The following is a 26,291-nucleotide window of genomic DNA, read 5'->3' on the forward strand; positions in this document are numbered from 1 at the left end:
GAATGGCCATATAACAAGAAGAAGAAGAGGAAGATCAGCCATTTCGTTTGAGGTGTTGACATTTAACCGCTGAGTTCGGCGAACAAACGTCGTTGATATGTGCTCCGGTATGTTCCTAATATCAACTGCAATTTGGTTTGTTTAAGATATTCGATATAAAGCACAGTTAAGGAGATTTTGTACGCGATCTCTTACGAAACTATATTAACTATAATTCTATATTAAACGTCAGAGCTATTATTTTACACATATTTGCGTAGAATTGTCGGACGAGCTAACAAGTAACGTTAGCTAATACGTTTGCTCTGGCAAAATGGCGGCGAATGCGGCACAGCAAGCTCCGACACCAAACTGGTAAGATTTCTACAGTTTATAAATCCTTCTCATCGTAACTTATGTCTTTGGCTGCATCTTTTTACTTTTGAACGACTGATTTCTGTAAATGGAAGCCATTACCAAACATGTATGATGTAAACGATTAACGTTACGTGTATTGATTTTTAGCGTTCGCTAACCTATCCTTTTAACGTTAGTTTGAATATATGCAGAACATTCTACAGCGTTTCAGTCGTTTCTATAACAACTTTGATAATTCGTTAAAAAAACAATTTAGATTGAAGGCGTCGCTGTTAACATGAACATTGTAGATCAAATGACATTTGAAAAGTTATTCCGCTGTGGATTTTGCGTTTGGCCTGTTTATTAAAGGCCTGATTAAAAGTTACTGGGTAAGTTAGATTTATTTTTACGTTTACGTAAACGTTTGTTTACTTAATTTACGTTTAGTTATTAATTAATTTTTAACCTTTATGACAATCAACGTTATTTTGGTCCCTTAATTATCTAAGGAAGTCACGGTATGTGTATTAACTATGTTCGTAACTCAATATAAAACTAACTTGAGGATTTTAAAATGTATGAGTATTATAACGTTACTGGCTTCAGTTGTAGTCAGTTTAACTTGAATAGTGCTGTGTTTTATGTGGATCAGGAGCTTATGTACGTGCCCTGAAAATGTACAGAAAAGTTCTAGAAAATATGGCGTAACCTAAAGTCACATTTCCCCTGTTATCCACAGGCCGTATGGGAATAATTCAAGTGCTGAAAGCAAAGTCCATGAGAACCCAGAATGGGAAAAGGCCCGACAGGCTTTAGCCTCCATTAGTAAAAGTCAGAACTCTACCAAGACTTCACCAACGAATCAAACGACCCAACAGGTTTGTTTTTTTTTTTTTTTTTTAATGAATAGGTGTTTTCTAATTGCATTGCTTGAATATGCACATTTTGTATGGTTAAATGGTTGAATGTTTTTTTTTTTTGTTTGTTAGACTGGACCTTATCAGGCAACAGACTCTTCTGCAATGCAACAGCAGCAGCAATACTATCAGCAGTGGTATCAACAGAACCAACAACAGTATGCTGGTTACCCATATCCATATAACTACTACTACCCCATGCCTCCGGTAAATGTGCTACTACATATTCATATAGCACATACCTACAGTCAAATCAAAATTAATTCAGACACCTTTAACATTTCACATTCTCTCATAGTTTATTAGCTATATTTTAGAAAAATTCATCTTGATGTCGGATAACTTTGATAGAAAGTTATGTTATGGATTACAATCAGCTAAAAAGAATTCAGCTGTCAATTTTAAGTACACACTTGCCCAAACTTGTAAGACCTACATTTATCTTCAGAACACAAATTAAGATGTTTTTGAAGAGAGCTCTCTGACCCTTCCATAGAAAGCAAGGATACTACCATAGTCAAGGCACATAAAGGTAGCAAGTACATCAGTTAAATAGTCCATGTGACATCAGTGGTTCAACCTCATTTTACAAAGTTAAGAGATACTTTTTGTTGCTTTGATTGGACACTTTTAATTATAGCCTATAAATACAACAATCTTTGGCAGTGTTCGGCACCATATGAATGCTCTGATACACAGGGTGTGTTTGCTGTAGCAGCGCAGACATACTGGAAGTGTTCACTCGGCTCGGAGCACAAAACACAGTGCAGAAATGACTGAAACAGATCACTGCTGCTTGAGACCGGTAGTAACCATTCAAAAACATGCAGCATTAAAAACGTGAAGCTGAGCACCAGTCAAAGTCGCAACGAAAATAGTGTTGGTGTTTATGATTATTAAGGTAATCTGCAGGAGGCGCAAAATGACAAAGTGTGAGTTTCAGTGCGTCATGTATTAACTCTGATAAAGATGTTCTTATAAAAATATGTTTGAGAGCTTGAGAATTTTTCAAGAATTGCACTTAAGAACATTCTTAACCATAATGTAATATCATTCTTAACGTCTATCGTACCATATGCAGTGTAAAAGCACAATTAGTCCATGATGTCTAGTTTTTCTGTGTGATTTAAAAAAAAAAAAATAGTAATTAGTAGTAAACATTTATGCTGCCTAGTTTTTTTTATTTTATCTCTTTAATAAAAAGTTAGTACCACTTAACACAACCATTACAGCTCTCCTATTTTGTATGGTTTTAATGTTGATATTTTTTATTTTTATTAATCCAGTATGGAGGACCATATCCTCCAGGACAGTATGGTGTTCCAGGGGGCTACCAGACGCCCACTACACCCACTGCACAGGTATAGACCTCTAAATATCATTAATTAGTGCTGGCCATGTGTGACACCTGGTTTTGTAAGTTTTAAGTATTTAATTAATTATCTCTACCTCTCTTTTTCAGGCCCCTGCTATGACCATGATGGAAGATCAGTCCTCCAGCTATTCCTCCCAGCCCCCTCCTCCTGCAACCCCTCAGCCTCCCCCTCAGAGTCCTACATCCACTGACCAGCCCCCGCCCCCTCCTCCACCCCCCATACCTCCCCCACCCAATGCCCAGTACCCCCCTCCACCATCCCAGAACACCTACAGCCCTAATGGTACCCTGCCATACAGCCCCACTGATTCAAACACTATGATGCAGGGCTACAATTCAGGACCGATTCGGCCAGGGTACCAGGGTTACCAAACTCCAGCATATCAGCCCCCTCAGCAGCAGGGTCCAGGTCAGGGCCTGTATGGAGGCCCAGGCAGGGTGGATGCTAAGAAACCTAACAATAGCAATATGAACAAAGGTGGCCAGCAGCTGTGGCAACGCATGAAACGTATGTGTCTCTTGCTTATGTACAACTTGTGCTTTTAATAATATCCTCCTTATTAGGGCTGTGCGATATGATGATTTTTGATCGTGGACGATAAAAATGTCTTCATGTTCTGCTTTTGAAGATATATCATAGTATCCTGATACAGCGCAAATTTTATCATCTGCAGTTCTGGTGCCTCCATCTCAATATAACGTTACTGTACAATGGCACATACCTTCACATCATTGTTAACTCAGCAGTAGAGTTGCTCTCATTTGGCACTGCACTTATTCACAATCACAAAGGGACATTATTTGCATGTGCTTTAAATTCTTGCTGGTTCAATTTATGTTCACACATAGGTCTGATGTGCGCTTTTATTTTTGCAAGCATACACCTGAAGTGCGCGCACTAAAAAGCCTGTCAAACTGCACCTGATTACTGAACTAAGTTATCTTTAGTGCTAATACTGTCAAGACACACAAGGCTTACATATAGACTCAGTTATGACTAAAATAAAAGTAAACTGTTGAAAGAAACTCATTCAGGTTTAAAATAATTTTTGAGTGAGTAAATGATGGTATAAAAATTAAACGGTTGTAATGTCTATCTTTGTACTTTTTTAATATAAGTTAAAATTGTCAAAACATGTTATCTTCACCCACTTTAAATATCTGCCTCTTTAAATACCTTAAAAAGGCTTTGTCTTTTATAATAGGCAAATTAGTTTGGCTGTGCCAGTAAAACCAACATGACAAAGAAACATGAAAAAATATTTTACAAAAAAAATGTTTTCCATATATCACCCACTATTACTCCTAATGTTCTTTTTTTCCTTAACAGAGGCTCCTGGAACTGGTGCTGTCAAATTCAATCTACAAAAACGCCCATATGTCATGGCCAGTCAGAACTTTCCTTCAGGTGAGCAGGCCCCTGGATTGGCTTCCTCCACTGCGACAAACCCATCGCCTGGTTCTGTTGCTTCAACCTCTACTACTTCCACAGGAGCCGCCCAAACTCGGTAAGCGTCCTTGGAGATATTTTTAGTCTAGGTTATTCATTAGATCTGTGCAAATTTAAATGCTAGGTATCATCACCCTTATTAACTAATAGTTTTTTTTTTTTTTATGTAATTTGAAAAATAAATAAAAATTTTCTTTTTTTTTGTTTCTTTTTTTTTTTTTTTGTGTAGGCCTCAGGATTGGCCACAGGCTATGAAAGAGTATGTACAACGCTGCTTCACAGCTTGCGAATCTGAAGAGGATAAGGACAGAACAGAAAAAGTGCTGAAAGATCTTCTGCAGTCTAGATTACAGGATGGCTCCGCTTACACTATTGACTGGACCAGAGAACCACTGCCAGAGTGAGTTCATTACTTTATACCCTTGGTTTAGTTCTGCATTCTTTCTTTACTCAGCTTCAGATCTGTTTTTTCAAACTATTAACTACTGGCACTAAATGACCACTTGCTTTATCAGCTTGAAGCCAAAGCAGTCTCGCTGGGAGGCAGTTCCTCAGCGTGCTCAAGAAAATGCTATTGGGAGAGGTGGAGCCACCCGTGGCAGGCTTGGGGCCAGGTTGGGTAACTACAGAAATGTATTTTCTCAAAGAAGCCCCTCTTCAAGCTCCTCCCACTCATCCCACTCCTCGTCACGATCCCCGTCACCACACAGCCGACACAGGGATCGGAGTAGACATCATCGCAGGTAATGTGCAGGGCATTAATGTGGTTGATTTAATAATCTAATACGATCACTCTTTATTAAAACTATGAAAGGAAATGGAGATCATTCGGGTTTGGTACCAAAGCCATATTGGCACCAGGGGGGAGTGACCATCCGAGGAGCTCATGAATGCAATATTTTACACTTGCTCTGATGCCAGCAGGTAGTCAACTGTTAGCTAGCTCAGCTAAACGTGCTAAAATTAAAATACCTCAAACTGAACTTCCCTTGTAATGACTTGCAATAAGCGTTTCTAAACCTGTTGTCCAACAAAAGTTATAAAAATTATAAAATTTTTACTCCACAACACTTTTGTGATCCGATGTGGCTTCTTGTCACAGAACGAAGCAGAACATTTTCTATATTGTACAAAAGCTTATGTCGATTAGCAGTGTATTATAAATTTAGTGAATGACTCCTTGTGGTACTATCACTGAGGAACAAAATCACTTTCCAGAACATTTTCTTTCACTGTTCCTAGCTGGTGGAATGATCTTCCAACCCCTATTCGCAATGCTGATTCCTTGACAATTTTCAAGCGACAGCTGAAAACTAATGTTTGGTCACTATTTGACTTAATCCTGAAAAAAAAAACTTAGTTTTATACTTTTTTTTTAATCTTTCCCTGTCTAGCTTGTATTTATTTGAACAATGCTTGAAACTTGGTATTATCAGTACTTTTAGTGTGGTAAGCCCTATTCGGACGGGACTAGTTTTACTGGGGGTCGTTAGAGAAATCTGTGTTTCACAGATGTACTTGATTTAAATCCTGTTCAAATCTGCCACATGTTTTTTTCACACAACCTTTATGATAATTCCAGAGCAAATTACCAAATGTTTTTCAGCTAACTCAGTGATCCTCTAAGAAAACGAATCCCATGCGAATGTCTGTGATTGTGGCAATATTTTATTTCACAAGGCTTCCCAGCATATAAATAATAATAAAATAAATCAAGAGCCAGATCACGTAAACTGTTAATACTGGATATTGTAATATCAGCTACAGGTAAGATTTCTTGCGTTCATTTATGCACTCATTTATATAATATAAATACAGATGTACTTTTATGAAAATTAAACATGGGTTTAGCCTACTACAAAAAAGAAAGAAAAGGAAAACAAGTTAAACTAAAAAAAAACACACATTAACATGGTTTTGCTATACTAGTCATTTAGTATTGGTGTAATTATACTAATGGTAATCAATTCGAATGACTGTATCCAATGCACACATACAGCGCGTGTGATCTCTGTGACACCTAGATGCACAAATCAGACCCTCCCACCTCTGTAATAAACACAGAGATGTTAGTCCCTTCCGAATTGGTACATGAAAATCGCAGACATCAGGTGGTAAGAATCGAAACTCAAACGTAGTTTAGAAAACTGGTCCCGTCCGAATAGGGATTTATTCTGAATCTTTTAACGTGCTGCTATGAATTAAGAAAACAAACATGATGCACTAGGAGCGTTCCCTATTTTGGGAAAGAAAAAAATAGAAGTATCAGTTAAAGCAGCAGTACAGTTTTCAAAATATCAATTTAGCATCGGTATCGGAAAAAACAAAAACGATACCAACTCTGATTTGACATATGACTGTGTTTGTCCTTTAGTGACTCTGGCTCTCAGTCAGACAGTAGCATGTCAAGTGATCCTCGACTTCCACTGTCCCGGCGGCAACAGAAGGGTGGCCGAGGCCGTGGGGCAGAAAGAGACCGAGGTAGAGGAGCTGCGGGAGAGAGAGGGAGAGGAAGAGGCAAAGCAAACAGAGGGCGGAGGTGAGATATCATTGTTTGTGCAAAGAAATTAAATTGCATTAACACATTTTAACCTTAAAACAGGCAAAAGTGGAAAATGATCAGCAAAAAATCATGTCACTTTTTATATCATCTGGACTTTAAAGGGTTAGTTCACCCCAAAATCTAAATTATGTCATTAATGAGTCACCCTCATGTCATTCCAAACCCATTAAACCTCCGTTTATCTTCGGAACACAGTTTAAGATATTTTGAGATTTAATCCGAGAGCTCTCAGCTCATGGTATACGGTCCATGTCCAGAAAGGTAAGAAAAACATCATCAAAGTAGTCCATGTGACATCAGAGGGTCAGTTAGAATTTGTTGAAGCATCGAAAATACATTTTGGTCCAAAAATAACAAAAACTACGACCGAGCCAGATAATGACTCGTTCACGAGTCAAGAACCGTTCCTGTCGGACGCGTCCGATTCAAGAACCGAGGAGCTGATGATACTGTGCACGTTTGATTCAGCGTGAAGCAGACCGACACACAGAGCGTCTTAACCGAACTGATTCTTTTGGTGATTGATTCTGAACTGATTCTGTGCTGGTGTTACAAGCCCGGGTAAACCGAAGGCTTGAATGGGAAATCGCCAATGACGCCATTACGTCGAGCACAACAGAACCGGAGGACAGTTTTCTTCAACTGGTTTATTGAATTGAGCTGTCCGAAAGAACTACTGGTGATCCGAAAGCCGATGCAACTTTCTATATTTTCTGAATGTCCATCCCCATGGTTTTTGGGTCAAATTGACAAACAAGCAAATAATATTTGAACCAAGTGATCTGACCCCCATACTCCAAACAACCTCAACTATGATAATGATAACAGTATTGGATGAAAAATTCTTCATTGTGCCTCTTACAACAGACTAAAGAAATGTATCTTGTGGTACACGTCGCCGGTTTTAGGGTTAAGGAATGTTTATCACATATTGGTCAGTATGAAAATGTAACCACTTTAAACATTCGTCTTTACCTCATTAACATTATTTTCCGACTTCCATCAGGAATATGGAAGACCTCTCCGGTGGTATTGGTAAAAAGCGGAAAGGTGGAAATGCAGGGCTTGACTTCCACGACCCAAATCGTGAAGCAAAGAAGCAGAGCCGGGCAGCACGCTTCCACACTAAACTACGCACTGAGCCCCTGGTGTTAAACATTAATGTTTTTGACCTCCCCAATGGCACACAAGAGGGACTGAGCTGGGATGAATGCCCCATAGTTGGCACCTGCCAGGACATCACCAAAAACTACCTGCGCCTGACCTGTGCCCCTGACCCTGCAACCGTCAGACCCGTGTCTGTGAGTGTTTCTCAAAGTGTTGATTCTCTTTAGAGATCGGTTTACTGGTTGTAGTTGTGTGGTCCGCACTGGATGCTATGTGGGTTGTTTGTGGGTTGTACTCAAAAAGTGGTATGTATTTGGTGAATGAAGCAGTTTACGTGAAGATTTGTATTGAATCTTCTGTTGTGTTTTAGGTGTTGAGAAAGTCCCTGATTGCAGTTAAAACTCATTGGAAGTCCAATCAGGATTACTTGTACGCATGTGAACAAATGAAGTCAATACGACAGGATCTCACTGTGAGTAATATTTACGAGTACCGCTTACATGCCTCACATTTTTATAGTTAAGTGTCTTATTTTGAATTCTTGTGTCATTCAAGGTTCAAGGTGTGCGTACAGACTTCACTGTGGAGGTGTATGAAACCCATGCTCGCATCGCTTTGGAAAAGGTAAGTGCATTTAATGGTAGCATTGATTGAAAGGCTTTTTTCTTTTGTACTAAACCCACATTTCAACTGTTATCAGGGTGACCATGAGGAGTTCAACCAGTGCCAAACCCAGCTGAAGGCACTGTATAAAGACTGCTCATCGGACAACGTGGGAGAATTCACTGCCTACAGACTTATCTACTATATTTTTACTAAAAATTCTGGAGGTATAAATAGCTTTATTTGTAGAATGAACAGTTTTTCAGTCCATTTCATATATTCTCAATCTCACATTAAGACATTAATGCCTTTGCTAAAAATATTTTTTTTTAGACCTGACTACAGAGCTTGTGTACCTGACCCCTGAGCTCCGTGCTGATCCGTGTGTAGCCCATGCTCTTGAGCTCCGAACTGCCTGGGCTCTTGGAAACTTCCACCGGTTCTTCAAACTCTATCGGAATGCTCCACGTATGGCTGCTTACCTTATCGATAAGTTTTTGGAGCGTGAAAGACATCTAGCGCTGAGGGCTATTCTTAAAACGTGAGTGCAGGTGCCAGCCAGAACGCTTACTAAAATTTATTCTTTTGATGGTTTGAAGTCTAAAGTTTTCTCTTTTTTTTTTTCTTTTCTCTGTTATAGATTCAGGCCCTCTGTGCCGGTGGAGTATGTGCAGTCCAGCTTGGCCTTCTTAGATTTAGACTCATGTTTAGCATTTCTAACAGGGCTTGGGGTTACATTCACCCCCTCTGACCCCAGCAAAATAGACTGTAAAGTTAGCTCAGCCATTCTTACAACTTCGTAGTATGGGAAAAGGGAGGGGGTTGACCAGAGAATTGGCTTTTATAGAGCTTAAAAAGACAAAACTGTGGATAAGGGACCAGATATCTACACAACAGACAGACACATTCAGTCTTGAGTTGGTCATATTAATGAAGGATATCTCAGATTTTTTTTTTAACTCTTGTAGAGTGATGGACTTTCTGACAGATGACACATTCACATACAGGGACTAGGTGCCATATTCAAGACCCAGTATAGCCTATTCACACAGCCCATTTAATTAAGTATTAGACAACCAGTTTACTTGCACACTATCCCTTACACCTTAGGTAAAGGAAAAAGAGGCAAAGATCTGATGGGGTCGGGTCAGCAGGTCATGTCAGGTCCCACATCACAGAGCTCAAAAAAGCATTTTAACAGTGTTGTGTGTTCTCATGTTTCTCTCCCTTCAAGCAAACAGCTGCAATGTTCAAGACCTGAAAACATCATGCTTAACCAAGAATATAATGTGGGCCAGTTGCCACCAACAGTGTACCAGCTCATCAAGTCTGTATGAAGCCAAAGGATCCTTCTGCAAGGTTTTGGTCATCTTTAATGGACTTTAAAGCAAAGTGAGTTTCAGTGCAATCCTTCAATCAATCAAGAAGAGGATGGTTTGTATTTCCCATCTTTCTCTTTGCCTGAGATGTCTTCAGTGGGTCACTGGTGGAGGTGCTCTGTTAGATCTCTTGGCTCCCTTCATCTCCAGGATCCTAATGCTGATTACGCATAATATTTGGACTGAGCTATAACAAGACAACCACCATTTAAAAAAATGTAGATTAGGCCCTGTTCTGCATCATAAATTCTGCGTCCTTCCCACACAGTCTCCTCTCCCTCTCCGGCACGTCATCAACTTTCAAGAAGCACAAATCAGAGACTCAAAATCTTTCACTTCCACCCCAGCTGTGATCTGAATGGGGCCGACCATTCTAAAAGTCATCCGACTCCACTTAGGGCATTCATTCACCACTAGGTTTGACCAGCAGCTTCTGAAGAACAAAGTCTCCTACAAAGCACCCCCAGCATAGAAGGTCCCTAAGCCTAACCTGCAGTCAGCCTGAAAAGGAAAAGTCATTCAGAAGGAAAAGCAAGCTCTGTTTTCCTTCACAGCAAGTTGGTGGGCTCTCTTGTCTCCTCTTCAGATGGTGATCTCCACTGATCACCTCACAAGGACATCCACTGTCCTGCTGGGGTTTGGAAACACATGGGTTTGTATGGCTCCTTAAGCTTTGGCCACGTCTACTGTTAATGGCTGGTAAGAAGGACTTGATATTTTGAAAGCGTGGTGAATCTTCGTTCCGCTTGGGTTGAGGTGTTACCACTGTTGAACAACGTGCTTGGCTTGGTATCTGTTAACCCAAATGGCAGGTAGTGAATTTATTTCTCACTTAAAAATGGGCCTAATACTGACCCTTGATGCACTTATCTGCAAGATTGATACCAATAGATCCATAAAAAAATCTCAAGGATCTGCTCATTTTACATGGATATGACTGTGATTTATAGTTGTGAAAATCTAGAGTTTGATATGGTATCATGGTCTTAATCTAGCCAGTGATTGAAGTATGAACACATTGTAGTAAAAACGTTGTACCTATTCAAAGTATTACAAAGTTAATCTAATGCTCCTTGATTTCTAATGGACTGCTTTAAAATTGGAGTTACTACTTAATTTAATTGTAAATGAACAAGGAGCATGTGCACCAGCATTTGCTTTTTGACATAATTAGGTTTTTTTTTTATGTTATGATCTAGCATGGGTAATGCTTGGGTCTGAAATATGTGTGCTTTAGCAAGATGTGCTCAGGGCCACTGTGAGCAGAAAGCATCCCTTACACCTCGATGGTGAAATTTGTACATATGTGCTCACGTAAATAATGTGAGAAGCAAGGTTTTTTTTTTTTTTTTTTTTTTCAAATTACTTTGATTTCATATTATTTGTTTGTACAGTGGTAAGTGTCGTTTTGAACTATACATTTATTTTGCTGTCTGTTTTAAGTTTACATATAATATTGAGTGCTGAGCATGTGCATAAACTGATATGCAGTTTAGTGCAAATAATTGAGATTTTTCGTGTTCAAGTTATTCTAAAGTTGATTTTTCTCCCTAGACATTAAATGTGTTAGGAAGTAAAACAACCAATCCACACTAATGAAGGAGTCATGAATTGATATGCCAGATCTTTCCCTTGTTGATCATTACTCAATATTTCCAAGGAATTTTTGTAATATTTTTCCTTTTGTTTCTTAAATCATCCTAGCTTTGTGACTTCCAGTTTTATCATCTTCCTTATTTCCTGGTTCCGCTTTTCTTGCTCCCATACCTGTAAAAACAAATCACTTGTTGGACACAAAACAATAAGAGAAAGATTTGGCTTAAGTACAAGCTGTTTTGTAGTTGTTGTTTTCCCAATGTACTTAAGTTGGGAAATGGTTATAATCAAATATTTCTAGCTCTTTTTGTGTTTGGTTGTACATTGTAAATGAAATCTTTGCTGCTGGTTGCCCCACTGACTTTGCTCTCCTCTCCTCCTCAACCTTCAACCCCTCCCACCCCTTGTTCTCCTCTCTCCTCCTGCGCTCCATTACCAGATTCTCTCTCTCTCTCTTCTTGCAGTCATGCACATTTGGAGCAAAGCAAGAGATGAAAAGATGAGGGTGAAGCTAATCCAGAGGCACACTGGAAAATGGGCATGGAGACATCCAGACATCAGCCAAATGAGATTCTTCATTGTGCCTGTTGTTGTCTGATGCATTTGTCGTTTTGAGGAGAGCCTGGTGATTTCAGTTTGCAATGTTTTTCTTTATGCCAATCTCAAAACCTTTATGAAACCATGACAAATCCACCATGTCAGTCTGAAGATGATGTATGGGTTTTATTTTAGGAATTGCTCCATTCAGTGTTCAGTAGAATTGCCGCTGTATGTTCAGGTGTGTCTTCTCGATTCTCTTTGCTTTTTTTTTTAACCCTCTAAATGTATTAAAAGGTTTTTTGTTTTGACTGGCCTTTTTATTTTTTTTGCATTTGCTGTTTACTGCTGTATTTGTTCTGTAGATTGGGTTTTCTGACGTCTAACTTTTGGGTTTAATGTGTGTTAATTTGCAAACTGGACATACCTGGACATACAGATGGTTAGACATTTTCAGGAAATCCATACATTAATGTCTCTCAGGTGTTAAAAGCTCACTGCAGTTTTTAATGGTAATGTTGGTTGGCTGCCCCTAATGCTTATTACTTTAGGATTGTCAAAAGCAATATTGAATGTCTCGAATGATACCAGTTTATTTAAAAAAAAGAAAAAAATGTATGGATTGTATTTTTAGCCCTTGCTGTTGTTGTTGTAATATTTTCACAGCGGTATTACTAACAGTCTCATCCCCTCTCTTCAAATGTTGCCTGTCCTCTTGCACTTATTTCTTTAATGTCTTTCTTCTGCATCAGCTATTTGCTTTTCATTCAGTTCATATTGTTTTAGATTTGCCTCTAATTGTTACATAATTTCAACTTGAGCCATTTGACTCCTTGCTTTCTCCTCTTTAATACATTTTTTTTTTCAGCAATCTTCTTTCTGCATGTTCCTCTCGTCTCCCTCTTCTTTCCTCTATTGTGTTTTGTAATGCAATGTTGTGATTGGTTTATATGTAGTCAGTGCTTGGCAGTAAGTATTTCGACAGAACTGTACTTGCATCTGTTTTTTCTTTTACAGCTCAACCTCTCAAAGTCCTAGTATCTCTGCCCTATCTAGAGATCCGTGTGTTCCTTAACAGTGGAGTTCTTAAAGAAAATACTGCCGTTTGTAGATGCTGATTTGTACATAATGTACCTACCTTCTTATCTTGAGAGAAAAATAAAGAATTAAATCAGACTTTTTGTTATTGCTACTTGAAACTTAAGTCTGCATGTTGCAAATTTTTGCATGTGCAGTGTGATTTAGTGAACTTTTTTTTTTAGGTTGTTTTTATAGACATATATATATATATATATATATATATATATATATATATATATATATATATATACATAAAAAATACAAACTAGTTTTTTTTTGTTTTTTTTTGCCATTTACCATCATTTATTTGCACCCTATCGCGTTGAGGTGCAATACAAGAAGTTTGTCTAGTACAAACATTACATTACTTTTTTTAAATTCAAAATAACTGTATTTTGATAGTTTACACAACATTTTGTGTAAATGTTGATATAACAAAGTGATTTATGCATTATAGATTACTGTTCAAGATGTGTCAATACTTAAGGTTTAATTGTGAAAAAATATATTTAAATGCGTGTGTGTGTGTGTATATATATATATATATATATATATACAAAGAAGATATTCTGAAGGATCATGGGACAATGGAGTAATGGTTGTTGAAAATGTAGCTTTTCTCTCACAGGTATAAATTATATTTTAAAATCGAAAACAGTTGATTTAATTTAACAAAATTTGTAACAGTTTGGGTTACCGTAACTGTCTAGTTAATATTTGCTATTTATTTATTTTTTATTTTTTTAATGCCATTTAAAAAAGAAGGAAAGAAAAAAAAAACTCCACTAAATAGGGCTGGGTTACATGAGTAAAAAATCATCGTTTTTTTTTTTTTTTTTTTAGGTGTTTGAGCAGATCTCAGACACATTAAATAACGCGTCTCTGTGAGCCTCGCACGCAGCCTTTATCAGTAGAAATAAAAAAACAGAAATTATTTAAATACAAATTTTTTTTTTGATTTTGATTGGTCGACCTCATCCTTTTCTGTTGCTTGTTAGAGAACTGCACGTGGACAGGCGTCACTAGATTTTTGCGTAGTTTAGAGATAACAGTAAATTTAGGTCCATATTTCTGAAACATTTATTAGAATCAGCTGAGTGTTCAGTGTGTGTCAATCTGTCCCTTTGTAATAACAAAAAAAAAATGAAGCGACAGCAACAAAACCACAATAACACTTTCTAAAGAAGAGCAGTGTTTGGGAACAGACCTAAGCCTTGGGCTTTAGGTAGATGGTGGCTTTATCTCCTTATGCTTTTGCATTAATAATGTCAATAAACTCTGCTTTCAAGGAAGCGCCGCCGACCAGGAAGCCATCCACATCTTTCTGAGAAGCAAGCTCCTTGCAGGTCCCTCCAGTTACGGATCCTGAAATGTTGGACAATAAAAAGGGGGACATTATGACCAATGTTTATTTATAAGATATTATAAGAGCAGAACACACCAAATAATTGTATTGTTGATGGTATTTGGATTTGGCTTCTGCTAGGAAGATTTCTTAAAAACATCTGAAAAGTCAAGCAAAATCTATTCCAAGTGCCTAAACTCAAGCAGCTTCACCAGTTTATAGCAACACACTACACTATGATAGCAGTGTACTGTAATACCAGGAATGAATGCACTTTGATTGAAGTCATAGTACAATCCAAATTAGATACCTAATTTGCATACCAGTAAAGCCCTTCATGTTTATGGGCATTGTTTCAGTCACCACCAATGAGGTACCCATTCAAACTCATAGGGGATGTTGACTTAACAATTATTAGTTAGAATTTGTCTCTTTTAGTATTTTTCCAGTAGGTTTTCTTTAAATGAAAACCCCTTTAAATACTGTTTAAAACAGATAAACTATCATTAGAATATAATTTTAAACCGTTTTAGGTCACATCTACAGTGGAGAAAATACTTATTTTATTCTCTGCTAGTATTTTGAGTTTGCCCACTTATTAAGAAATCTAGGCTTTGCAACTTTTATGATAAGTTTATTTAAATGGATAGAGATAAGATAGCAACAAAAATAAAACAGACAAAATACATTTGTATAGAAGTTATAAACTGATTTGCATTTCCTTGAGACAAGATTGTAGATCTACACCAGGATGAATCTGCCTACAAGATCATCAACAAGAAGAAAAGAACTGTTGGTGTGATTATTCAGAAATGGACAAAATTCGAAACAGCCTTCAGTTGACCTCGGATTGGACTGCCGTGTAAGATCCTGCCTCATGGGGTAGTGATGATCAAGAAAAAAAGTGAAGGATCAGCCCCGAAAACTACATGGGACAAGCTTGTTAATGATCTTAAGACAGTTGGGACCACAGTCACCAAGCAAAACATTGGTAACACACTATGCCACAATGGACTGAAATTCTCCAGCGCCCTGCTCAAAAAGGCACATTTACAGTCCCATTTAAAATTTGCCAAAGAACACCTGACTATGCGGACTATGACCCAAGAACACCATCCCTACAGTCAAGCACAGAGGTGGAAACATGCTTTGGGGCTGTTTTTCTGCTAAGGGTGCAGGACGACTTCACCGCATTGAGGGGCAAATAGACGGGACCATGTACTGTAAAATCTTGTATGATAACCTCCTTCCCTCAGCCAGAACACTGAAGATGGGTCATGGATGGGTCTTCCAGTTTGACAATGACCCGAAACATATCGCCAAGAAAACAAAGGTGTGGCTCAAGAAGCAGCACATTAAGGTCATGGAGTGGCCTCGCCAGTCTCCAGAACTCAATCCTATAGAACCTACCATAAAAATGACAAACCCTTCATTTCTTCTTAAGTGGGCAAACACTGTATGTATTGTTGAGTTCTAAAACTACTTGCCTATCTGGCTTGCTATTTTCTTATCTTTCATGTCAAACCTCAGTCTCACGCTCCTTTTTTATACAAACAGTTGCTGCGAGCTCGTCTCCGTTATTGATTGTGTCAAAAAAATAATAAAGACTTTAGACCTTCATGCTGCAATACTGCTGCAGTGTTTTGGCTGATAGTTTTGAATAGAATTAAAATAATTGCTTCAGTCACCATGAATGAGACACTCACTTACAGTGATGGGAGTTTTACTTTACAATACCTACAGAAATTTGCTCTTTAGTATTTGTCCAGTTGGTTTCCTTTAAAGGGAAATCTCTTCAAAACAGTTTAAAAGGTTATTTCAAAAAGCATTGTCTTAACATTTTTTAGCATAATAACATCAGCTCTTTACAAGTGGTTATTTTATTCTGTTACCTATGTGCCAACACAGTATGTATGATTTCTAGTGAATGACATCACTAGGGTGTGTTTGAATTAGCATAATAATACATCTCACGTTTAACTTCTATTCACATTGTGAAATACGATTAGTCAGAATATTACTTCATCGATTAATGTCCAGTAAGTTTCATTAAAGAGAAAGCTCCTTTATAAGCTAAATAACAACATTTTAAAAACAATAAAACATACATTAATGCATGTTAGTATAAACTACAATAATTATTGTTTGAACAAAACCGTGACGGGAGTTTTGAAAGCATTGCTTTTTGAAGCTTACACAATCATTAGATTGAAAGTGTTACTAAACTGCTAGTCACATGATAAACACGACTTTGTTACGTCATTACGGTTTCAAAATGTCCATGGTCTTTATAGTTTTTAACGAATCTCGGATGAGTTTTATTAATTTGCAGACATTTGAATGATTTGTATAATAAAAACAAAGAGTAGAAGTAAATGGTTTCTTATAGTCCTGTTTAGCCAAACCCTTCATAAAACAAGTCACACAAAGTAATAAATAATATTATTATACATGCATCTATCCATCACTCATATAGGCAGTAACGAATAGTATTTAAATATGCATATCCATTATGCCTTTCGATTTAAATGGTTGTTGTTAAGTGTTACTATAGATTTATGTGGAATGGAAAACTATGTCACTACTTCTTTAGTGAATACAGCGCTGTGTGCTGCCTACAATGGTTTTAAAATACGATGTGAATCAGTAGGCATTATCCCATGATTCACATATGAATCAGCAGTATGCTACATTGCTGTTAAATGACTGCAACCACAACCTCTTTAAAGTTCTTCAGTCACCATGAGCGAGGAAGCTGCTTTCAGGGATAGGGGAAGATAACGCCACAAAAACTATTTAAAACTTGCTCTTTTAGTATTTGTCCCGTAGGTTTTCTTTAAAGGGAAGCCATGCCATCTTGGTTTAAAACAGATCTGTTACATATAATATACATGTTGAGATTTAAGTATAGTAGCTAGAATAATATAAACGTTTTTGTTTTTTTTATAAACAGACATAATTTTAATCATAAGCAGCTCAGTGTTGTTACTCCATGCTGTGAACTTGTCCGAGAACAGAACAGAAAGTTTGATGTGTGTATATGTAGTTATGTGGCATGACTATAATAAATCTTAACATAATTGTGTTTACATAAATATACTGTAGCCAGTATACACAACCATGAACTATAAATCTTCCCAAAGCAACTATAAAGTAGCCACTTGCAAACCAGAGTTTACAGTAACAACACTTACATTGTCAGTATGTGTACGCATCAAACATTCACAGCGAAGTCCACCTTAAATTCCCTCTCTCTTTACATTTTTACTCCTTGTTCCTTGGTTTAAATGTGATATGTCTTAATTTGCTTACAGAAAATGGTTTTCAAAACGGTTTATTGGATTTGGAATTTGACTATTTGTTTAACCAATATATAATTTTATTAAACGTTTAAAAGTTTAAGTTGCAACAATGTTAACTTTGCTGTAGTCACCATGACTAATGATGAGAGAGGTTTACTGGAGTTGTTGTTTTGGCTGATTTGTGGTATACAGTAGTCTAAATATTTCAGTATTTTGTATTGGGATTAAACAAATAAAGTGAATGTAAGCATGTAGGCATATATTATGTGCAAAAAAATGGTTAAATCACATTTCAATGTAACATTGCAATCTAAAAATTCAAATAATATAAAGCACAGACTAACAGAGTAAAAAGGCTATTATAATTACCTCATTACACTTTACAGTTAGTGCTATCATACACACTTGTAGGTTTAAAATTCTACGTCACATTTATTGACCAACAAATATTTCAGCAAAATGTATATTTTAGTCAGTTATTGCCTCCTGTTTTCATTGAGCGTGGTCTGAAGTCTGTGGAGTTTAGCGGAGAATTGCAAAGCAAAACTCATGCACTTCTGGAAGAAAAATTCAAATATGACCATGGCTTTTTTAACATTTACAGATGGATAATTTACATGTGAATTGTAATTTATGCATTAAGGAAAACAGCAGATCTCAAACACATTAAACAGCGTGTCTCTGTGAGCCTCACACGCAGCCTTTTTGTCAGTGAGTAGGAGAGAAATAAAAAGCAGAAATTATTTAAATACAGAAAAATGTTTTGATTTTGATTGGTTGACCTCTTCATCTTTTTCTGTCGCTTATTTAGAGTACCACACGTGGACAGTCGTCACTAGATATAGTTTAGAGTGACAAATCATACTTTGAAGTCAAAATGTGTAAAGGTTGGCAGGTCAACAGTAAAATTAAGTCTATGATTCTGAAACATTTATTAGAATATTTTTTGTCTTATCCTTTATACAAAGACACATTGGTTTCATGTGAGCACCTTCAGGATAGGTCACTCAGAGAAACACTCTTTGAGGGACAGGAAAACATCAGGACAACCACATTCATGGAAAGTACTTTCGCTTGAATTAAAACGACACTGAGGTTGATTGACTTCATCCTAGATTTTTGACACTGTATACATGAGAATGTTGGTTAATATCATTCAAGTAAAGGTGTGGGCTCTAAGCCCCGTGATGGTTCTCATTACAGTCATGTAGTTCACTAAACTAGTTGGAGGGCTAATAACACACTCAGCTGAGTGTTCAGTGTGTGGCAATCTGTCCCTTTGTAATATATTTAAAAAAATGAAGCGACAGCAACAAAACCACAATAACACTTTCTAAAGAAGAGCAGTGTTTGGGAACAGACCTAAGCCTTAGGCTTTAGGTAGATGGTGGCTTTATCTCCTTATGCTTTTGCATTAATAATGTCAATAAACTCTGCTTTCAAGGAAGCGCCGCCGACCAGGAAGCCATCCACATCTTTCTGAGAAGCAAGCTCCTTGCAGGTCCCTCCAGTGACGGATCCTGAAATGTTGGACAATAAAAAGGGGGACATTATGACCAATGTTTATTTATAAGATATTATAAGAGCAGAACACACCAAATAATTGTATTGTTGATGGTATTTGGATTTGGCTTCTGCTAGGAAGATTTCTTAAAAACATCTGAAAAGTCAAGTAAAATCTATTCCAAGTGCCCAAACTCAAGCAGCTTCACCAGTTTATAGCAACAAACTACACTATGATAGCAGTGTACTGTAATACCAGGAATGAATGTACTTTGATTGAAGTCATAGCACAATCCAAATTAGATACCTAATTTGCATACCAGTAAAGCCTTTCATGTTTATGGGCATTGTTTCAGTCACCACCAATGAGGTACCCATTCAAACTCATAGGGGATGTTAACTTAACAATTATTAGTTAGAATTTGTCTCTTTTAGTATTTTTCCAGTAGGTTTTCATTAAATGAAAACCCCTTTAAATACTGTTAAAAACAGATAAACTATCATTAGAATATAATTTTAAACTGTTTTAGGCCACATCTACAGTGGGGAAAATAATTATTTGATCCTCTGCCGGTATTGTGAGATTGCCCACTTATAAGGAAATCTAGGCTTTGCAACTTTTATGATAAGTTTATTTAAATGGATAGAGATAGGATAGCAACAAAAAAATAAAACGGACAAAACACATTTGTATAGAAGTTATAAACTGATTTGCATTTCAGTGAGTGAAAGTATTTGGTCCCCAACCAAGCAGGAAGATTTCCTGCTCCCACAGACTGGTTATGTGCTCATGTGGCCCACACTGTCACTTTAAGAAGTTACTGCTAATGTTAGCTGGTTAGGTTTATAAGAAAGACACTCAACACGGTCTGTATCTTCCATTCCAACCTCTCCCTCCACCACGGGCAAGACCAAAGAGCTGTCAAAGGATGTCAGAGACAAGATTGTAGATCTACACCAGGATGAATCTGGCTACAAGACCATCAACAAGAAGAAAAGAACTGTTGGTGTGATTATTCAGAAATGGACGAAATTCGTAACAGCCTTCAATTGACCTCGGTCTGGACTGCCGTGTAAGATCCAGCCTCATGGGGTAGTGATGATCAAGAATGGATGGGTCTTCCAGTTTGACAATGACCCGAAACATACCGCCAAGAAAACAAAGGTGTGGCTCCAGAACTCAATCCTATAGAACCTACCATAAAAATGACAAACCCTTCATTTCTTCTTAAGTGGGCAAACACTGTATGTATTGTTGAGTTCTAAAACTACTTGCCTATCTGGCTTGCTATTTTCTTATCTTTCATGTCACACCTCAGTCTCACGCTCCGTTTTTATACAAACAGTTGCTGTGAGCTCGTCTCCGTTATTGATTGTATCAAAAAAATAATAAAGACTTTAGACCTTCATGCTGCAATACTGCTGCAGTGTTTTGGCTGATAGTTTTGAATAGAATTAAAATAATTGCTTCAGTCACCATGAATGAGACACTCACTTAAAGTGATGGGAGTTTTACTTTACAATACCTACAGAAATTTGCTCTTTAGTATTTGTCCAGTTGGTTTCCTTTAAAGGGAAACCTCTTCAAAACAGTTTAAAAAAAAATACACCATGGGTTATTTCAAAATCATAACATTTTATAGCATAATAACATTAGCTCTTTAAGTGGTTATTTTATTCTGTTATTTATGTGCCGACACAGTATGTCTGATAGTGAATGACATCACTAGGGTGTGTTTGAATTAGCATAATAATGCATCTCACGTTTGACTTCTATTCACATTGTGAAATACGATTAAAGTAAAATAATTATTGTTTGAACAAAACCGTGATGGGAGTTTTGAAAGCATTGCTTTTTGAAGCTTACACAATCATTAGATTGAAAGTGTTACTAAACTGCTAGTCACATGATAAACACGACTTTGTTACGTCATTACGGTTTCAAAATGTCCATGGTAGCCCAATAGGTTTCTGTGAACCCCTGAACCAGTCTTTATAGTTTTTAACGAATCTCGGATGAGTTGTATTAATTTGCAGACATTTGAATGATTTGTATAATAAAAACAAAGAGTAGTAGTAAATGTTTTTTTATAGTCCTGTTTAGCCAAACCCTTCATAAAACAAGTCACACAAAGTATTAAATAATATTATTATACATGCATCTATCCATCACTCATATAGACAGTAACGAATAGTATTTAAATATGCATATCCATTATGCCTTTCGATTTAAATGGTTGTTGTTAAGTGTTACTATAGATTTATGTGGAATGGAAAACTATGTCACTACTTCTTTAGTGAATACAGCGCTGTGTGCTGCCTACAATGGTTTTAAAATACGATGTGAATCAGTAGGCATTATCCCATGATTCACATATGAATCAGCAGTATGCTACATTGCTGTTAAATGACTGCAACCACAACCTCTTTAAAGTTCTTCAGTCACCATGAGCGAGGAAGCTGCTTTCAGGGATAGGGGAAGATAACGCCACAAAAACTATTTAAAACTTTTTCTTTTAGTATTTGTCCCGTAGGTTTCCTTTAAAAGGAAGCCATGCCATCTTGGTTTAAAACAGATCTGTTACATATAATATACATGTTGAAATTTGAGTGTAATAGCTACAATATTATAAACATATTTTATGTAAATAGACATAATTCTAATCATAAGCAACTGAATGTTATTACTTCATGCTGAGAACAGATAGATTGATGTGTACTTATGTAGTTGTGTTGGTGACTGTAATAAATATTGACATAATTGTGTTTACATAAATATACTGTAGCCAATATAGACAAGCATGAACTATAAATCTTCCCAAAGCAACTATAAAGTAGCCACTTGCAAACCAGAGTTTACAGTAACAACACTTACATTGTCAGTATGTGTACGCATCAAACATTCACAGCGAAGTCCACCTTAAATTCCCTTTCTCTTTACATTTTTACTCCTTGTTCCTTGATTTAATGAGCAGCAGGTGGGGAGTGACAACATAAAATATGATGTGTCTTAATTTGCTTACAGAAAATGGTTTTCAAAAGAGAAGGTCTACCATAAGTACCAAATTAAAAATATACAGCACATTGTCACGTGTGCTTTTTAAAGACATTTTATTTAATGAGTGGACTGGAGTGGAAATCAAAGAGACTGACCTCCATAAATGATCCTGACCGAGTTGGCAACAGCTTCTGAGACATTGGCCTTCATCCACTGCCTGAGCTTGTCATGCACCTCCTGAGCCTGTAAGAACAGCAGAGAGAGACTGAGTCACTGAGGTCAATGAAACGCGTTTAAAAAGCCTCCATGTTCTGATTCAAACAGCTTGTCTCTACCTGCTGGGGTGATGCGGTTTTGCCAGTGCCAATGGCCCACACAGGCTCATAAGCAAGGACCACTTTGCTCCAGTCCTTCACGTTATCTAAAAGAGATAATATAATCATATATATATATAAAACAAGGAATGTCTTATAATATTATAGACATGCTTCACTAAACTGAAAGATACCTGCGATGAACTTTGTCTGGCCAAAAACAACTTTCTCTGTGATTCCGGCCTCCCTCTCATCCAGCTTCTCACCGATGCAGGCGATCACACCCAAACCGTTCTCAAGAGCATGAGCGACCTTCTGCCCAATCAACTATCAGGAAAAATAAATCAAGAGAGAGAATGAGATCAGAGAATGCATATGATATTTTATTTGACAATAAATGATTACTGATTAGCACTGATTATGTGAAAGTGTTACACTTTTTTGTACCAAAACATACCATTTATTTTTGAGCTTGCCAATTTGTCTTGATATATTTTTTTAAAAAGTTCTTGTAATTTTACTGTTCAATATAAAATTACTACAATAAATATTCTAAAAACTTGAGCTAATCAACCTCAAACAAGTGCTACTTTTATCTCATTTATGACCAGAGACAATATGAAGCATTTGGGCATATTTGCATTCCTAATGCCTTATTCCAGTCGGGTCAAATGCTGCTGGACTTATGAAAGACTGAGTCACCATCAGTGAAGTACTCATTCAAAATGATAGGATAGGTTCACTACACGATTGGTTGTCAGAAATTGTATGTCTTACTATGTGTCCAGTAAGCTGTCTTTAAAAGAAAGCTTCTTGCAATTGTAAAAAAAAAAAAGACATTGAATAAAATTTGTTGTAATCAAGTAATGTGTGACATAGGATTTTATTAATGTAAATATGTTTATTTGAAAACAACAATGCATAATTTGTAGAAAATGTAAATATGTATTTGGTGAAAATGCAGTGTATATTTGTATTGATGGAAAATGTGTGTATTATGTGTACAACAGCTTCTGCTATAGTCTATGAAAACAAATTTCCTCTTCTGGAGACAATGAAGAATGAATCTTAATAGAAAGCTGACATTACTGGGGATGTGATCAAATGTTGCATAATGCATTCTATGCACCTTAGTTTACTTCAGTTACCATGAGTGAGATACTTGCTCAAAACGAGAAGTGGGATTCACGGTAAAAAGACGGATTAGAAATGTGCTATTTTAGTATTTGTCCAGTAGGTTTTCTTTAAAAAAAGACTCACTTTAATATGATTTCATGTTTTTTTGTTTTTGTAAGCAGAAAAAAAAAAATTGTGAGAAACTTTAAATATGCCATATGAGCTTTTAACAATGGCTAAAGTACTGTGTCCGAAAACTTTGGTTTTAGCCAAAAAGTAACAGTTTGATGAGGTAGGCATAAGTATGCATTTGATAATTCGCATGCACAGAACAGTACATCTGCTATACATCAATCTACACACTAGGGGGCAGTAAAATACATGGTTTCAGTGTAGCTTATCCAAAGTCAACACATTATACGGACATCAAATACACTGAAAATAATTACTGCATCTCAAAAGCATCATTAAATCATACATTTTATCTTAAATAATGTTTAAATAAACAAAAATAAACATATTGCTCATGAACGTCATAAAACACATGGAGGACTATATTCACTCCACAACAGCTAATAAGATATGCGTAAAGGAATATTCATATGCGTAAAGGCATATTGAGATACCTCATCACTCTCTCCAAAAACATGGCGTCTCTCAGAGTGTCCCAGAATAACCCATTTAACTCCACAGTCCTTAATCATCGCAGGGCTAGAAGAATAAGACAAAATGATTTGCAATTATGAGTAAGGATAGAAAAAAAGTACCAAAAATATGAATAAACTGAAATAAATATATCTTAATTACATTTGTGTGTGTATATATATATATATATATATATATATATATATATATATATATATATATATATATATATATATATATATATATATATATGACAAATTTTCTGTACTGTAAATTAGTTGACATGTACCTGATCTCTCCAGTAAACGCTCCCTTTGCAACCTTGTAGCAGTTCTGTGCAGCCACATCAATGTTAGGATTCAGCTTGGACCTGGCGTAGTCCAGGTAGATGGATGGAGCACCACACACAACATCTGTGGAACAAAAGAAACAAACATGTTAAATCACCACTGGAAAAAAAAATCACTTTGATCCGTAATAATTGCTTCTTTAGCGTGACAGAGCACCAAAGCAGAGCCCTGATTGCATTTCAAATAACAAACAGAAGATATTTAACCATTCAGATTGCTGACAGGACATCTAGATTAAGATGTCAGTATGATACAAAGCAAGGTTCAATAAGCGGTTTCATATAAAACACGCCTAACTATTGTCATTTGTGTAACTAATGTATTTTAGGGTTAATAAAACGTCTGTATTACCGTATTGCTATTGGATGTGGCATTTATACTGTAAAATTACCTCGGGTCAGACTAAATTAACCTCACTGTAAAGAGCACACATATCTGGCACTTTATCTCCCTTGATAAAAGGTCAAAGGAAAGGTTTCTCATATGACAGCATACTACAGAGGGCATGAGCTGACCGATGACCTTTGCGTGTTTAGCGCTTCTCTCGTGTTTCAGCACGTGAATGAAGCAGCCAGCTTGACTTTAGGGCTTCACCGATTCAAGTCCACTGATGTGCTATTGACAGATCAGTCCAGTCTGGATTCTCAAATGAAGCCAACAGAAAACGTGGACAGTGATGCAGATTTACGTCACAGTGAATTCTTAGCGGAAACGCGGAACGCAAGCGCTCGAAATGCGTTTTTGTCGCTACTATAGTTATTTTCAAATATTACCTTATAAAGAAACAGCACAAGCTAATATAGCACAGTTCTTTTGATAAACCGAGCATATTGATCGTCCTGACAGTCTATTTGACAGACCTTGAACATGCACACTGTGGCTACGTGCTGGAGATCACACACCATTTCAAGATTTAACCCTTGAATCACGAGATACGATGAGCATCCTTCATTCATTCATTCATTAACAAAACCTGACGGGAAATGGACGAATATTTCTTTATAGCCTCTGAATTTATCAAATAAACTGGTTTAAATGTTAGGGAACAGTTTATGCAGGACAATTCTGTTTGTTTACTGGTTAATCTAGATTATTAAGAGCTACAGACTTGGTTTATTCTGTAGAAAACTTTGATGATAAGTACAATCTGAAAGAGCCTCTAAATGATATGATGCGACCTGTCAAAAGTCCCGCGTGAATGTCACCTCACGGTCAATGCAGTGTGCTGCACAAGCTGAATGAGATACGCACCGGTGTCTGCGTTGAGTTTTGCGTTATTCAGTGTATTGGCGAGCTCTTCTATGCTCTTTTTGTCTCCGTTCATTTTCCAGTTGCCTCCGACGAAAAATTTCCTGCCAGTCATGACTGAAACGTGTTGCGTTCACCAGAAAATACAGAAAAAAAACAGTAGAAATGACAGACAAACCCCGGTTGAAGAGAGGAAATACAGTCCGATCGAGTTTATATAGGGCTGAATAATAAGCCCCTCCTCCCGGCGCTTGCGATTGACTCAAGAGCATGCCTGCGAAAATAAACGTCATTTCATAAGAGTGGAGAAATCAATGTCCACACTCCACAGTTCATTACTGTTAACCTTTTAACGTTTTTTTAACGTTAACGTTTTGAAAATAAATTATGCTACTTATCTAAACTTTGTAATGTAAATAAAATGCAGCATAAATGTAGAACAACATTAAATTGTTAAATAGAAAAGAAAGCTGTAAATGTGTTAAAATGTTTGTCTCTCTCGCTTTTTTCTACTTTATATGGTT

At 36.9% G+C, this 26,291-nt stretch overlaps 2 protein-coding genes and 6 non-coding genes across 9 annotated transcripts; 7 read left to right on the forward strand and 1 right to left on the reverse strand.

Annotated features, from left to right (window-relative positions):
- Positions 1 to 41: 41 nt before the first annotated feature.
- Positions 42 to 13,042, forward strand: leng8 (leukocyte receptor cluster (LRC) member 8). The gene is made up of 15 exons (XM_026284513.1): positions 42 to 354; positions 1,079 to 1,217; positions 1,329 to 1,463; positions 2,543 to 2,617; positions 2,719 to 3,139; positions 3,962 to 4,139; positions 4,311 to 4,481; positions 4,597 to 4,824; positions 6,456 to 6,620; positions 7,651 to 7,945; positions 8,122 to 8,223; positions 8,307 to 8,375; positions 8,452 to 8,581; positions 8,688 to 8,895; positions 8,995 to 13,042. Exons 1-15 carry the CDS (start codon positions 314 to 316, stop codon positions 9,155 to 9,157), a joined length of 2,520 nt encoding a protein of 839 aa, XP_026140298.1. The 5' UTR covers positions 42 to 313; the 3' UTR covers positions 9,158 to 13,042.
- A 1,040-nt stretch (positions 13,043 to 14,082) lies between these two features.
- On the reverse strand, positions 14,083 to 25,978 carry tpi1b (triosephosphate isomerase 1b). Of its 2 annotated transcripts, none has more exons than XM_026284515.1 (7): positions 25,771 to 25,978; positions 24,459 to 24,582; positions 24,151 to 24,235; positions 22,603 to 22,735; positions 22,430 to 22,515; positions 22,250 to 22,337; positions 14,083 to 14,311 (listed from the first exon to the last, which is right to left on the reverse strand). In XM_026284515.1, the coding sequence occupies exons 1-7, from the start codon at positions 25,880 to 25,882 to the stop codon at positions 14,193 to 14,195; spliced, it is 747 nt and encodes a 248-aa protein (XP_026140300.1). In that variant the 5' UTR covers positions 25,883 to 25,978; the 3' UTR covers positions 14,083 to 14,192. The 2 variants fall into 2 exon arrangements, with proteins under 2 accessions (XP_026140300.1, XP_026140299.1); XM_026284514.1 differs by lacking the exon at positions 14,083 to 14,311 and adding an exon at positions 18,002 to 19,113.
- Positions 14,711 to 14,766, forward strand: LOC113116874 (U7 small nuclear RNA). Its single transcript, XR_003294095.1, has one exon. It is a non-coding gene; the product is annotated as a U7 small nuclear RNA (small nuclear RNA).
- Positions 16,032 to 16,086, forward strand: LOC113116879 (U7 small nuclear RNA). Its single transcript, XR_003294099.1, has one exon. It is a non-coding gene; the product is annotated as a U7 small nuclear RNA (small nuclear RNA).
- Positions 17,089 to 17,143, forward strand: LOC113116876 (U7 small nuclear RNA). The gene has a single exon (XR_003294097.1). It is a non-coding gene; the product is annotated as a U7 small nuclear RNA (small nuclear RNA).
- On the forward strand, positions 19,513 to 19,568 carry LOC113116873 (U7 small nuclear RNA). Its single transcript, XR_003294094.1, has one exon. It is a non-coding gene; the product is annotated as a U7 small nuclear RNA (small nuclear RNA).
- Positions 20,626 to 20,680, forward strand: LOC113116875 (U7 small nuclear RNA). The gene has a single exon (XR_003294096.1). It is a non-coding gene; the product is annotated as a U7 small nuclear RNA (small nuclear RNA).
- On the forward strand, positions 21,599 to 21,653 carry LOC113116878 (U7 small nuclear RNA). The gene has a single exon (XR_003294098.1). It is a non-coding gene; the product is annotated as a U7 small nuclear RNA (small nuclear RNA).
- Positions 25,979 to 26,291: the final 313 nt, after the last annotated feature.

The sequence above is a fragment of the Carassius auratus genome, chromosome 16 (assembly GCF_003368295.1).
Source record: "Carassius auratus strain Wakin chromosome 16, ASM336829v1, whole genome shotgun sequence".
NCBI classification, from domain to species: domain Eukaryota; kingdom Metazoa; phylum Chordata; class Actinopteri; order Cypriniformes; family Cyprinidae; genus Carassius; species Carassius auratus.